The sequence below is a fragment of the Astatotilapia calliptera genome, chromosome 13 (genome assembly GCF_964374335.1).
Source record: "Astatotilapia calliptera chromosome 13, fAstCal68.1, whole genome shotgun sequence".
Classification (NCBI taxonomy): Eukaryota; Metazoa; Chordata; class Actinopteri; order Cichliformes; family Cichlidae; genus Astatotilapia; species Astatotilapia calliptera.
In genome coordinates this window covers 9,604,563-9,618,064 of record NC_137434.1, presented here as the reverse complement: position 1 = coordinate 9,618,064, position 13,502 = coordinate 9,604,563, and the positions used below count along the sequence as shown (strand labels likewise).

Sequence of the window (13,502 nt, the reverse complement as noted above, 5' to 3'; positions counted from 1 at the left end):
TGCGATACAGGCTATTGTGCAGATGGGCGTCCTCAGACTACATGTGCGACTGCGTGTGTGTGTCTTGATGCTTGGCTCCCAGCAGAGATGGTCGAGCCTGGCGATCCACAGGGACGCGGCTTCACGGGAGCGATCAATAACCGTAAGTGACATGTGCCAAGTGTATTATGTCCGCAGCTTCACTGAGCTTATTTATTTTGTGGCTGTCTGCTTCAATCAAGGCCACTCTGTGTAGGCTGATCGTGGCGTTGGGTTTGAGGTGGAGATGCAGCAGTAAGACGGAGAAAAATGTGCTGACAAGAGCGCGATTAAAGGGTGTTTTATTTAAATGTGCCTACTAGCTAGTGATAAAATCGCTGTGAAGCACGTGAGCTGAAACCTCTTTGTTTTTGTAGTTTTTTTGCACATTTGCTGATGTTCTCACACATGCTCTTCTTGCTTTCACCCTCACATACACTCACCCACACTCTGAAATGTTGGGAGGTTCCTCAGTGCTGTGGGCGGCATCATCATCATCATCATCATCAGTCGCCTTCGCGCCCACTGTGAATTTGCAACTGGACTGTGTGCGTGCCTGTCCACAAGCCTCTGAGCCGGGCCCAAGCCCGGACCCCTGTACCAGCTCTGGCCCTGAGCTGCTGGTCTGGGGGATGGTGTACACCTTGGAGGAGTCAGCAGACATACAGTATCTGGCACCACGGGCCAGGGGACTGCCAGAGTGGTGTGAGCCACTGATCAAACAGCAGAAAGAAAAAAAGAAACAGAAAACAAAAAAAAAGGCATAACATAACTCAAAAGTGACCACAAAATGAATGAATTTAAAAACAGAGAAACAAAAAGAGGCAAAATCATAACAAAAACATAAACAAGCATTAGCAATAGAAATGGTGCTAGAAACATGTCAGACGTAAAGAAACGACCTATTAGGATGACTTCTTTAAACGGAAAATGGTTTATGAATGGTCTCCATGCTGCCGGGGTCGCTACGCTTTTCCTTATTCTCTGTCATTTGTATCCTGTTACAAGGGTGAACACATGTAGGCTCAAACTGTGTTTCTGTGGGGCAACAGAGAAAGGAAGGAAGACTTTGGCTTTTACAGAGGGAGGAGTTCAAACAGCTCAGACAGAGGATCAATTTAAAAGGCACTAAGGCCCGATATAAGATAAGTACTGATTATGAATATTTTGAATCATGTGAATCACGCAAAGATACTTGCGTAGTTTCCTAAAAAATATGGAGCTGTTCATGAGGGCAATAAGCCCCCTTTTAATCTAAAAACATCAAATTGCCCTTCAACCTACACTGGAAGAGGATTCGGCTGCAGTTTGTCATGTGAATATTCCCCCTGAACTTTGTCCTTTCAGTATTTAGTCAAATATCAACTGACAAAACACATTAAAGGGTCAGTGCACTCAAATCACATGGAGGCATTTTCTGCTTATTTACAATGCTGTGCCTTAGGCTGATTTACAGGCTTACTTACGAGCAAACACAAAATAAAATAACTGCATGCCACGAGGAAAATACTATTATTTTTGTTAACTGGGGAAGGTGAGCCTTGAAGTTATGATCAAAAGGTCAAATACACACAGCTGTACAGCATTCATCTCGACTGAATGGTGTTTTTATATCACTTTACTTTATGTGATTCCTCGAATGTGTAAATGCTTTGCCTCTATCCAAATAATAAGCAAGATGATGAAGGATGGCGATGTCACACTCTGCAGTGATGTGAATATGAGCCATGCATCAGGTAATGAACGCTGCCTTGCTTTGCTTTCTTTGCTCCTTTATCTTCCATTGGCCTTTCACATTTAAGCACTCCCCCTCTCCATACACAGTCTCACATCTGCTACAGCGTCCTTCATTATTTCCATAATTAATATGAAAGTGAATCGTTTGTGTGTGTGTCTGTTTTTTTTGTTTTTGCCTAATTAGGATTCATCTATTAGCTGCAGAGATGGACCTCAGATTTAGGTCCATAAAAGACGTTAGGGTTTTGCTACTCAAACATTCTTCTAAAACACCCTAAAGACATGAGAGCTCGCTTTGGCTGGAGGCACAATGCTTTTCCATATTCATGCCCATCTGTGCCACACCCTGCAAATGTGCTCCTGCTGCTTCACTGTTTGCTCAGATGACACTCGGGTGTCAAAGACCATTACATAAAAGGTGGGAAGCATCAGAGCAGTCAAGGTGATGGCATGGGCTCTTTTCTCATTTCTGAGTGATATCCTGGCACGGTTACTTCTTCATACCCCCAAACAGGTCAATGATCTCAACAGACTGGGGGACCATAATCCTATATGACATCAACAAATGGTCACCCGTGCTGCTTCATACAGACAGACTGAGTGGCTTCAGGGCCGACCTTCAATGACACCATTTCTCTTTCCCAGATGGTCCCAGGTCAGGTAAGGAGGACTTAAAGGATAGTGTGATGAGCCTCCTGATGTTGCCTCGGCCTGACAGCAACACCAACCAGGAGCTTTCAGCACAACTGGATGATCCAGACTGTGTGTCAGCAGAGAGGGGGCACGGCTGGGTGAAAAGGTCAGCTAACAGCCAGAAACCTTCCTTTTGTGCACGTGTTTGTCTCTGCATGTGTTCAACAGATAGTGGGCCTGAAAACATCTACGTGGTGGAATATAGTGGATTTTGCCGAGAGCCATTTAAAAAAAGGGGGTGTTTGAAAGTTCACAAAGGCAAATCAATGACCCCAAAAGATGGAACTAAGCCACACCAGGAAAAACTATTTGACCAAAGCAAAGAAAAACAGAGTGCTGTAATTGACTGTAAACTTTTTACCCCTTGAAAGCCTACTAGGAGCTTCTGGACTGAGAGGTTTTAGGTCATATTTCAGGCCTGCTTATAGAACAAAATGACTGTTTGCATCAGGAGTTACTGAGGGTAGTCTCTGCTTATGTAGCTACTATTGGGAAAACCCAGAAACTACTCTAATGGTCATAAAACCACATCTTTATTGGTATGCACGGCGGTGTGAAAAGGTCATCAAATGTCGTCTTTATGGGGGAAAGCGTTAAAGCCTGCTAGGAAGGTGTTCATGCTCCAGAACAACTTCAGCGCTGCGGAGCATGAATCCTTGAAGTCTATCAGACGCTCTGTGTTTTTCATGATGGATTTAGAAAGCACATTTTAAGACAAGCATCCAAAAATCTCACTTAAGTGCTAAATTTGTTTGAGATCTAATAACAGTTAAGGCAAGGTTCAGCGCTGCATACTCAACAACTTCCATTTAAAGTTATCCTTTAATTTGTAACTCACTCAGCCAAAGTCAATTGTTTTGTACAAACGAGGACAAAAATGCTGTACCTGGAGTGGGACGAGATCTCGCTCAGGTCCCCGATACTGCCCTCTGTCACATGGCTAGACAAAATGGCAGAAGCATAGCCCTGCGGTAGGTACATTTTCCCATGATCCTCTTCCGACGCTCCATCCTCGTGGTGCTCCGACACCCACGGGTGTCCCTGCTCCCCGACTCTTCCCTGCAGCAACACTCGGGCCCCGGGGGCCACGCAGGGATTAGTGTCTATGCCGCTGTCAGTGGATGCGCCTTTGATGTACGTGAGGCCGAGCATCTCGGGGTCCATCAGGTCCCCAGAGCCAAAGTGCTTATCGTCACTGTTGCTGGAGGCGTTGCTTGAAAGAGTGTTGCTACTTGAGTGGCTTGAGTTTTTATCACCCGCCTGGCACAGAGAGGGAGAGAGCGAGAGGGGTGAAGGAGAAAGAAACACAGTAAATCAAACAAGGTCAAACAGCAGCTGCAAATAATTCTTACGGATGCTTTAACATTCTTGCCCTACCAGGCAAGGAGGGGGTTTACCCATCAGGCTTCCTCACACGGTCATGTGTCCCTGACTGAGGCAACAGCTTGTTTTCTTGAGGCCCATTACACTGTCAAGTAGTTGACAGTAATATGTAGGCAGGAATAAAAACAGACTATGCTGAATGTCACATACTTTGCGTGCAAACTCTGAAATTGTGATACTTATTTGAGGAATCCAGATGATCATAAGCTTTGTTTTTTTTAGCTCTTTTATCCCTCAAGCTCAAATACATTTAAGGTCACACCAACTTATTCCAATGTGCATCATCAGTTTCAAACCATGGGGATCAACAGCTACGCCTTATTTTAGAACGTAAGCCATGAATTGCAAAGGTTTGTTCTGCGATGTCACCTTTACTATGATTTACTGCTAAATTATTGATGCGGTTTTAGTCACAGCATAGAAAAAACAGTTGAAAAAGCAGGCTCAGTACATTAGAGATGTACAGTGCCAAGAAAATGGTTTAATTTTTTATCCACTTTCAACAGTGGTGGAAAACACCAAAACATGTTGTTTAGGTGCATTAGCCGGCCTCCAGCATCTGAGGAGAAAGAAAAAAGGAAGGCAGTGCTGGGCAAAATAACCATAAATCAGAGGGAGTGGGGAGAATATAGAGAAAGGAGAAACGAGGGGCTAAAACACTTAATATATTCAACCTTCAAGGAAAAGGTGTCCTAGAAACGCATGAAACAACCTGAAACAGTGATGAGATGAGATTTCCTTTAGCATGCTGATGAAGGGAAAGCGATAACTGCAAAGAGCGTCTAGAGGGGACAACATGAACATCTGCCCCAATTGAACTGATTGCAGCAAAGCCCAGAAACAAGGGCAATCTGAGCTCAGCCTGAAACAGTTGTGGGATATAGCAGGTCTTACACAGACTCTAATGCCAGCACAGCACACTTCAAGGCTGAATCAGACCAAGTATACGAAGACCTTCCCAAAAGTCGCAAATAGACTTCCAAACTATATTCAAGTCACCTGGTCGGCTTCAATAAAGTGAAAGTGGATCAGACATTTACCCTGGACAGCTTGTTGGGCGAGTCCTTTCCTCCTTCTCTTTGCTTCAGAGGGTTCAGGATCTTGGTGGAGGGGATGTGCCATTTGGCCTCTGTGGAGCCAGAAGTTACTGTTACTATAGAAGCAGATGGCATGATTCACAGACTGTATGTAAAAGATGGCAGCAAGATATGTGGACAACAGTTTGTGAGATTTGCTTTGGTTTCAGGATTGTTACACTCTTGCTATACAGACATGCATGTTAACAATGACTACTTCAGACTAACCTGCAGACCTAGTCCTCTCCAGGGTGGGCTCTCTCTCTCTGTGGATCTCTCCATCCCCTCCCTGGATGTCCCCTACCCGCTCATGCAGGATAGGGGAGGGACACCTGATGGGGGGAGAAAAAAAAGAAAAAGGAGAAAAAGAGGGCAGGAGGGGGAAAATGGGCCATAAATTCGTTTTTCTATAGAGTGTGCTCTCTATTCAATTAAGAGAAAGGCTTCAATAGATTCACCACAGATGTACAGCAATTAGCTCAACATCATTTAAGGTCAAAACACTTGAGCTCATAATAGAATAAAGAAGCTGCCAGACAACGCTGACAAAAGACCTTTTTTCATTGGACTCAGCTTGCCGAGTGCTTTTTACCTCTTGACAAAAGGGTAAGAGCAGCAATTTTTTTTCAATGCGCGTCTTAGTTAAACCTTTTAGAGCTAATAAAGTTTACAGCAGATGAACAGAGGCCGCATTGTCTCCTGATCTCCGACAAAGCCCGGCAGATCCGTCGACATGTCTGCCGTTCTGCATCGGGGCAGCTCTGACAGGGCGCAGTGGTCCTCGGGTGTTCAATGCACATCTGAGGCCTCTGACAGAAAAGGCAGCAGTGGGGAGCTAAGCCTGTTGTCATGGTCTGTAACCACTTACAGACAGACGTCGGTCTCTCATGGATTCTGCTCATGTACAAGAATCAGCCTGACAGATGTTACGCCTGCGCAGTCTACAGTCTGGGCTGCTCCGTGACATCGTTATATAATTGACGAAATGATAAAGACCAACATGGTGAAAAGAACATTGTAAAAAAAAAAATTGAGTAAAATAAGTGAACTGGAAAATTTGATGACAAGAAAGAATTTGTTGTGGCAATAATTAAGTTGACAGATGATACAAAGCCAAATACTCTGACTCTGAATAATTTCTCTCTTTTGATTATTCATTAAACCCTTTAAATTAAATCGTTCTCCAAAATTCTGTCATAGTTTGTTAGATCGCCACGTCAGTCAGTCAGATTCCTTAAAAATGATTTCCAATTACATTTAAGTGCCACCCATTCTTTAATTTACTGAATAGCATGAGAAGTACGTGCCCAAAGTAAGAAAAACACTTCACTTAGGTGGGATTTTCAACAGCCTTTAACCGCATGCTTCAAATTAAAAAGTGCCCATTTACATTCGAGGTAGCTTTTCTGTTCGTCTTTGAAAGACATCTTGAAAGTAAAGCTTTGAGATGACTTCACGGAAACTATAATAATGCATGTTAAATAAAACTCATCTTCCATCTTCTCTCCATTATGTTCTGGATGTGGTATTAGACCATGACAGGCGTAATTTTATTGTTTTGTTAGATTACTTCCTAGAAGAAAGAAAAAAAAAAAAAAAAAAAAAAAAGCATGACGACTGGCCAAAAGTGCACTGATGATTTGGTCATTTCATGTGGAAAAATTGCTGTCATTTTGCAAAATTGCAAGTTCTCAGAAATAGTGCTGGGACTGATTGGAGCTGCATTCATTACTGTAAAACCGCATAATCCTGGAGGGACTACTTAAAGGTTATTTCCAAAAAACTAAAAAAAAAAAATTGACACTGCTGTGGTCCTGTACCCATCATATCCAGGCTGCTGGGACCATGTGCTGCTGCCACAGGGCCCTGGATCACTGGAGGACGACTGGTTGCTGGGGGAACTGCGGTAGTGCTGGTCTCCCTTGTTACATGAGGTGACCTGGGGATTCTCCATATCCTGCACAGTTCTGCAGAAAAAAAAGAGGGACAACAGACAGGAGTGGTTAAAAATGATTACAGATAGCCCATAATATATATACAGTTGTAGTTCTAATACCAACAGCTTATTTGTTTATAAAGTGCAGATAATATCCTAAAATTGCACTTTAAAACAACAAAAATAAAAAGTCCACAATGTATAGGGACATAAATAGAGGGGGGTATTATCAAATGATTGTTAAATGATCATCATCAAATTATCATTTGGAAGGACTGAATCTTAAGGGCATCATTAAAGGCTTTCAAAAAAAAAAAAAAAAAAAGAAGAAAGAAAACTCAATGTGAGATAATCAAAGGAGCTTGCAAAGAACGCTTTTCTTTGCAAGCTCCTTTGACTACGATGACCTGGATGACTGAGAACCTTCACAGACAATGTGAGATAATGTTAGAGGAGGTAAAGGTGTCTCATTTTCAAAGGCAGAGAAAGAGGTTAATTATGGCATTAACCTCATTCAGCAATCCAGATGATGATTCTCTGTGCGATTCCTCATGCTTAGCTTATTACTGAAGTTTAGTCCTTTCACCTAGTTTGACCATCACAGCCTCTGAGCTAATACCTTGAGATAAGATGCTTTGCTTGCTTTTGTCTAGCCAGGAAAAACTTGTGGACGATACAGTGAAAAATACACACTGAATGTGACTTATGTCTGCTGCCTTCCCTTTAACCAGCACGCCAAATGAGGTAAGATGAGCGGACGGAAATAAGACTGCAATAACACAGGCAGTATGGCTTTCACATTAAAGCGTAAGCCAAGTCTTGTCGGTTAGCCTATACTCCTTATATCTGCTTCTTTTGTCCTTATACATTAGTTTGGAACCAGGTCTGAAATGACTAAATCTTTATTAAATGCAAAGCCAAGAGAGATTGTCACCTGGATCAGGTATTCAAAGATTGGAAATTTGCAGATAAGCGACTGAAAATGATCCGGTAGAGCTCTGATTCAAAAATGCAAGTATAAACATTCACAAGGCGACCCAAATTAAACATCAACACTTTCTGCTTCCTTGTTCGGTTTCCTTTTTCCCCCTCCACAGGGAAATAAACTGTCAGTATCTCAGTTGTGCCACACATCATCAAACACTCTGGCCGGATCGCTGTTTTCTCTCCGGCTGTGTTAGTCAAGTGTCCAGCTAAGTCCAGGCACTTCAATTTGAGACAGAAGCGGCTGCTTTTCGTTCTCCTTTTTTCTTCTTCTCCTCATGTTAAGGAAAAAAAAAAAAATTTTGAGGGGAGCGATCAGAGGGTTGGTCTCATTTGGCTGTGAAGCAGTCGTCATATTTTATGGTTGCAAGTCTAAATCCAGCTATACGTGTGATGAAATGGCGCTTTATCCAAGCTATAAAGATTCTCGCGCGGCCTTGCGAGACAAATGGGTCCATGCCCCCTCAAAGCCTCGTGAGATGAGTAATTTAGTGAGACCACCTGTCGGGCTCCATTTTTGTTCATTTAAATTTAACGGGAAGGTTAGTGATTCGGTTTTTGTTCAGACCTCAGAGTATGTGGATTTTTAAAAAAGGTGCTTTTTAAAAATAAAATTAGTTGAGCAGCACAAACAAATGTCCGGCTAACTCATTCTGATTTATTCCTACAGATCCTGCGACTTTATGACACAGTCTCGTCTTCCTCCCTTCCCCTCCTCCTTCTCTACTCCCACTCCCTCTGGGGCGCTTCATATCGCGGTCTAGGGAAGAGCACTCTCTTTGTTTCTGCAGTAATTGGATGAGATGAGCGGAGCTGTGTCAGTGTCCCCATCACCTCCTCCTCAGCAGGGTGCAGGAAAAGGGAGGGAGTGGGGGAGTTGGAGAGTGAGAGAAAGGAGGAGGGGAGTGAGAACGGAGAGCTCCGACTGCTAGGGACTCCAGGCAGAGAAGGCGGCCATTATCCCAGTATAGTCAAAACAGGCAATACTGGACGGGCGGGTGGGTGGCGGGGAGTCGGTGTGACACACTGGAAAGGTTATCGTGACTGTAGGGGTTTCATTAGAGTGAACAAATCACTGCTTTACATGGCTCAATGGAGATGTCCAAAAGAGACAGAGCCGAGGACGGGAACAAAGTCTGAGCGCAGCCTTATCATCCAAAGGGAGATGAAAGCGGAGCCGTGAATTCATTTAACTAAAATGCGCCATTTATATGTATGCAAATAACCGAGCACAATAACAGCTCCTCAAAGTGTAACTGCAGCTCTTTTCTAAATAAGAAAGGCTGAGAGTTCAAAGATTTCATCTGAAAGGACGCCGTCTTTACACTGTCGTGTTTGATGACGAGCCTCCGTTTCTGAAAAACCTTGAGCAGAAAGTTTGTGTGTTAAAAAAAAAATTAAAAAATGTCTCACAGGATCATTTCTTTTCTTAATTTGTTTAGTTAATGTTTTTTTTCCCTTTGCCTTTTTGCACAACTGTGACATTATGTAAATTTGTCCTGGCATGTGTGCAATGCTTACACATGAAATATATGATAAAACCATCAGTGGATAACCACATTCATAAAGACCGAGTGGAGAAGCTATTTTCTTTCAGCGTGGATAACCATTTAAGCTCCTTTATTTGTATGTGACTCAATATTAAGCAGTGAACAGTGTTTTTTGTCATTGTGCTTTTGTAATGCAGCCTCTCTACCGTACAGTTATTCGATCGCCCATATTCAAGCGTTGCTTTCAACCCTTAATAAGTGCCAAATTGGGCATAGGCAAACAACCGAAGAAAACTGAAGTGGAGAATAGTGAGCACCTGGAACCATCTGGCAACTTCCTATCAAAGGAGGTGCTTCGCGGGATAGCTGCCTGGTGCTGCTGGAGGATCTGCTGACACTGCAAGCGGTCGGGGCCCTGAGTGGGCGAGCCTCGGGATAGCGCTCCGGCAGCCGTGGGCACCCGATGCCAGGTGGTATTTCTCCTGAAGGGCGTCTTGTACTCACACGGCGTACCCTCGCTGTCCACCTTGTACTCCACCATAGGTATGCGGTAGAGCTCGGAGCAGCCCCTGAGAGGAGAGGGGTGAGAGGGAACCAAGGGTCAAAGTTCATCAATGAACAGAAAATGACAGGAGATGACGTTTTAAGTTATGCGAATGATTAATTAGCAGGATTGAACCTATTAATTTGACCTATAACCTCACATCACAATATGTTAAATATTTTAATATTTTTCAGCCATGAAACTGAAAATTTCATAATAATCTGTGAAAACCAGGGTGAAGTGTTCTCACGTTGCCTCTCCAGGACCCTGCTGAAGCACACAAATACTTTTATTTACCCTGAGCCAGATCTTTAGACTTATATAGTGTTTATTTCTGCACTACTGACAACAACAGACCCACAAACATGTTCACACACATTTGCAAGTGTAAGCGGAGCACTAACATCACTTAAAATAGTTTCCCACCATTTCCGATCATTTTCACAAAGCTAAAAATCTGAGCTCGCCCGTCGGCCAGTAATGGGTATTCCCCGAATTGCTACACACTGGTAGCTTTTCGGTGCACCGTCTCCATCCACTTACTGCTAACATCAGTGAAGATCTCTGGGATGGACAAGGCCTGTGATGCCATTTCATGCAACATTAATCACCGAGGCAGCGGCTTGGTGCGTATGTTTGGAAAGAAGGGGAGGGATGGGGGTTAACCGCGTGGTGGGTCAGGGTTAAAAAGTGTGAACACTCTGCTCACTCTCCAAAGGCATATCAAGCATGACCCTAATGATTACACTTGCCAACCCCCCCCCCCCCCCCCTTAAAGTCCATTTTCCAGCATCCACTGGGGAGTGGAAAGCTCTGTATACTTTTGCTGTGGTCATAAATGTATACATAGAAGGGTTTGAGGAGGGTGCACTGAAGGAAGGAGGGGGGAGTAGTAATCCTTCTCAGAAGGACCCTTTCATCAGTCTGGGCCATGGGTGGCTGGGCTGTTTACACCAGACTTCCCACTGGAGCTGCGGGTGTTATAAGATATAACTAGAAGATCATCCTTTGCTTCTTCCTCCGTGTCCTCTCACATCTGGTTGATGTCACCGCCAGCTGGCCTCATTCATGATGAAGAACTACATCCTGCACATCTTACGGTGTACATACTTAATTGTTTTCACAATATGCATGCATCACTGGTTTGGTATATAGGACAGTGAGAGTATTGAGCACAAGTGAAGCTGTTGTATGCGTAAAAAAGCTTAGAGATGAGAACATTACCTCTTTACACTCAATTAGCTCGCCGAGGTCTTTCAATTATTGTTCCAGACACAAAAAAAGACCCAAAAAATAAAAAAGACTGCTGGTCAATTGTTTTTCAACATGGTTGGCACTAGCTTGATTAACTGTGTGTGTATATGTCTGTGTGTGTGACAGAGAGAGAGCACATGTGTGTGGTCATAATAGGTTGCCACACATCATTACTCTACAAAGAAAAGAGCTATCCCCCAGCTAACAGCTTGTCAACAGTGAAGGTCTCAGCTTTATTCTCTTGCTGTGCTTTTTGCTCCAGAATGACCAAGAAGTGACAAAGTGATTTGCCCATATGATCCAAATAATCTCCATCAGCAGTACAACTGCAGACTTAATGGGAACAGCCTTCATATTCATGTATAAGGAATGTGCCTCTTGTATAAAGGCGACCCGAGACTGAGTGTATAAATCATAAGGAAACGGCAGGAAACTGGTGTTTGGTCAACAGTTAGAAAACTTTACCTGGAAGCTGGTGTTGCAGGAGAAGCTGTCGGACATGTCCAGCCAGGCATGAGCAGAGGAGGAAGCGAGTGACTGGTGAGAAAAATAATAACCGTCTTTTTCCTCTGATTCCAAAAAGAACTGCTGCGCCTCTCTCCCAGTTTAATGTGAGTGGCTATAAATTATGCCACAATGGCCTACATAAGCTTAGAGAAAACTACACAACTGGAGACAATGCACAACTAAAAATAAAGCTCCGGGGGGGGGGGGGGGGGTACTTTGACAACAAAATCTACAAAACCTGATGCAACTTTACTAAAATACCATCACAGGTCATTAAAAATGTAATTAAAAAAAAACTGTGCTAAGCTTTGTTAGTGGGTGATTGGTGGAGAACATTCAGCTCCTTCAGCCATTCGGCTCTTAACGAATCACAATAGATCAGTGTGACAACAGGACCTTAGACCTCAGTCAGAGAGCTGTCAGTCCAATGACAGGGCCAGCAAGTGAGGGGGACATGCTAATCCATTCCCACAGTCATAGTCCTTGTCACGGCAAAGAGTCACAGAGGTCGTGACCTCCACCAGTCCTGTGCAGACTGTTGTCAAAGGGTTCATTAAACGAGGTGTGCTGAAGACTTAAAGATGAAAAAAAACAGACTGATCTTTGCAGAACCCCCCCCCCCCAGCTCCAATGAAGAATGCAAGGGGATTAAGTAGGACAATTTGTGATGCAGTTTCTAGTTTCTTTGGGTTTAGTGGTGCTCCATCTTGGGTGGGTGCTGGCATGGGAAGTGAGAAATCCAGCTTTGCTTCAGTCCATATGAAAATCCACAATGACAAGTCTGATGGCACTACAAAGGAAAGGTCACAAGTGGCCATCTGAATGTCATCGTCAACACTGTGACACAGGCTGAAGACACCATTTCAAAAGTAAATCTTTGCAATTAAAACCTAAAACGACAATATGATATTAAAAAAAAAGAAACAAAAAGCCGGGACTCAGCCGGAATAAATTTCAGGGGAAAAAAATCCTTACTGGCCACGTAGCAGTTTATGTTCTGCTTCTATTTGTATGTCTTGTAATGAACATACATTTTAGTCCATATTGTACTGATCCTTCTGTTTATCCTTACATCTCTGATGACCGCATACCAAAACATACAATCTCTACCATGTTCTGTACATCGCATTCCTGTTTCAAAGAGCTAATCTTTTTCATCTTTTTCTCATTAGTTTTGATCCAAAGCTAACATGCTGAACTTGTTTAAGGCTTTTCAGAGTGATGATGGAAAAGCCTCTGGTACTGTGCTGAGCTATAACCACATCCTGCCCCCCAGTGTAAATAAATACAGTACTAGGTAAGGCTAATATTAGAGACATCTCACAGCTTCAGGCAGAGCAGGGTAAATCCATTTAGGGCATAAACAGCTTTAGGAGGTTTGCCACAAAACAATGCTACACTGTATAAATGATTCCTTGTTGCAATCTAATGTGACATAATCTTAGCAACAAGATGACAACATCACTCCTCGCCGAATCACAAAAATAGGAAGCCTAAACAATATTGGAGCGATTTAAAAAGAATAAAGAGGAAGCTCCTTCCAGCCACCGCATGTACTTATGAAAACATTTTTCCTTGTCATGGTAGCAGCGTGGAGCCAGGGTACATTGTTTGAAGGTCATGAGACTCTTGTCCATTGTTGCTAGATTAGTCCTCATCTCTCTGGCCACGGGGGACTGACTGGGGCCTTCGGGCCCCCTGCTGAATTCCTTTCCTTTGAGATAATGCCAGAGAAACTGGAGCACTTATTGTTGACTGCAACACTTTAGCAACTCCAAGACGCAGCAGCGAAAAGTGTTGAGGGCCCTCGAGATTCTTCACCTGACCTCTCACCTCTTGATTTGTTGGGAGTCTTGGGAGAATATTCAGAGGAGCTTAGA

At 43.4% G+C, this 13,502-nt stretch overlaps 1 protein-coding gene across 8 annotated transcripts in view; it reads right to left on the bottom strand.

The window, feature by feature from the left end:
• The window catches only part of LOC113035329 (signal-induced proliferation-associated 1-like protein 2), an 80,100-nt gene that overhangs the window by 12,373 nt on the left and 54,225 nt on the right, over window positions 1–13,502 (bottom strand). For 5 of the 8 annotated variants that reach the window (XM_026190838.2, XM_080287846.1, XM_080287844.1 and 2 more), the window contains exons 10-16: window positions 11,581–11,652; window positions 9,635–9,886; window positions 6,728–6,874; window positions 5,136–5,239; window positions 4,872–4,960; window positions 3,335–3,708; window positions 462–731 (exon numbers count right to left, since the gene is read on the bottom strand). In XM_026190838.2, coding sequence (XP_026046623.1) covers window positions 462–731; window positions 3,335–3,708; window positions 4,872–4,960; window positions 5,136–5,239; window positions 6,728–6,874; window positions 9,635–9,886; window positions 11,581–11,652 — 1,308 coding nt within the window. The remainder of the gene's footprint in view (window positions 1–461; window positions 732–3,334; window positions 3,709–4,871; window positions 4,961–5,135; window positions 5,240–6,727; window positions 6,875–9,634; window positions 9,887–11,580; window positions 11,653–13,502) is intronic. The other 3 variants (XM_080287848.1, XM_080287845.1, XM_080287849.1) reach the window with 3 other exon arrangements.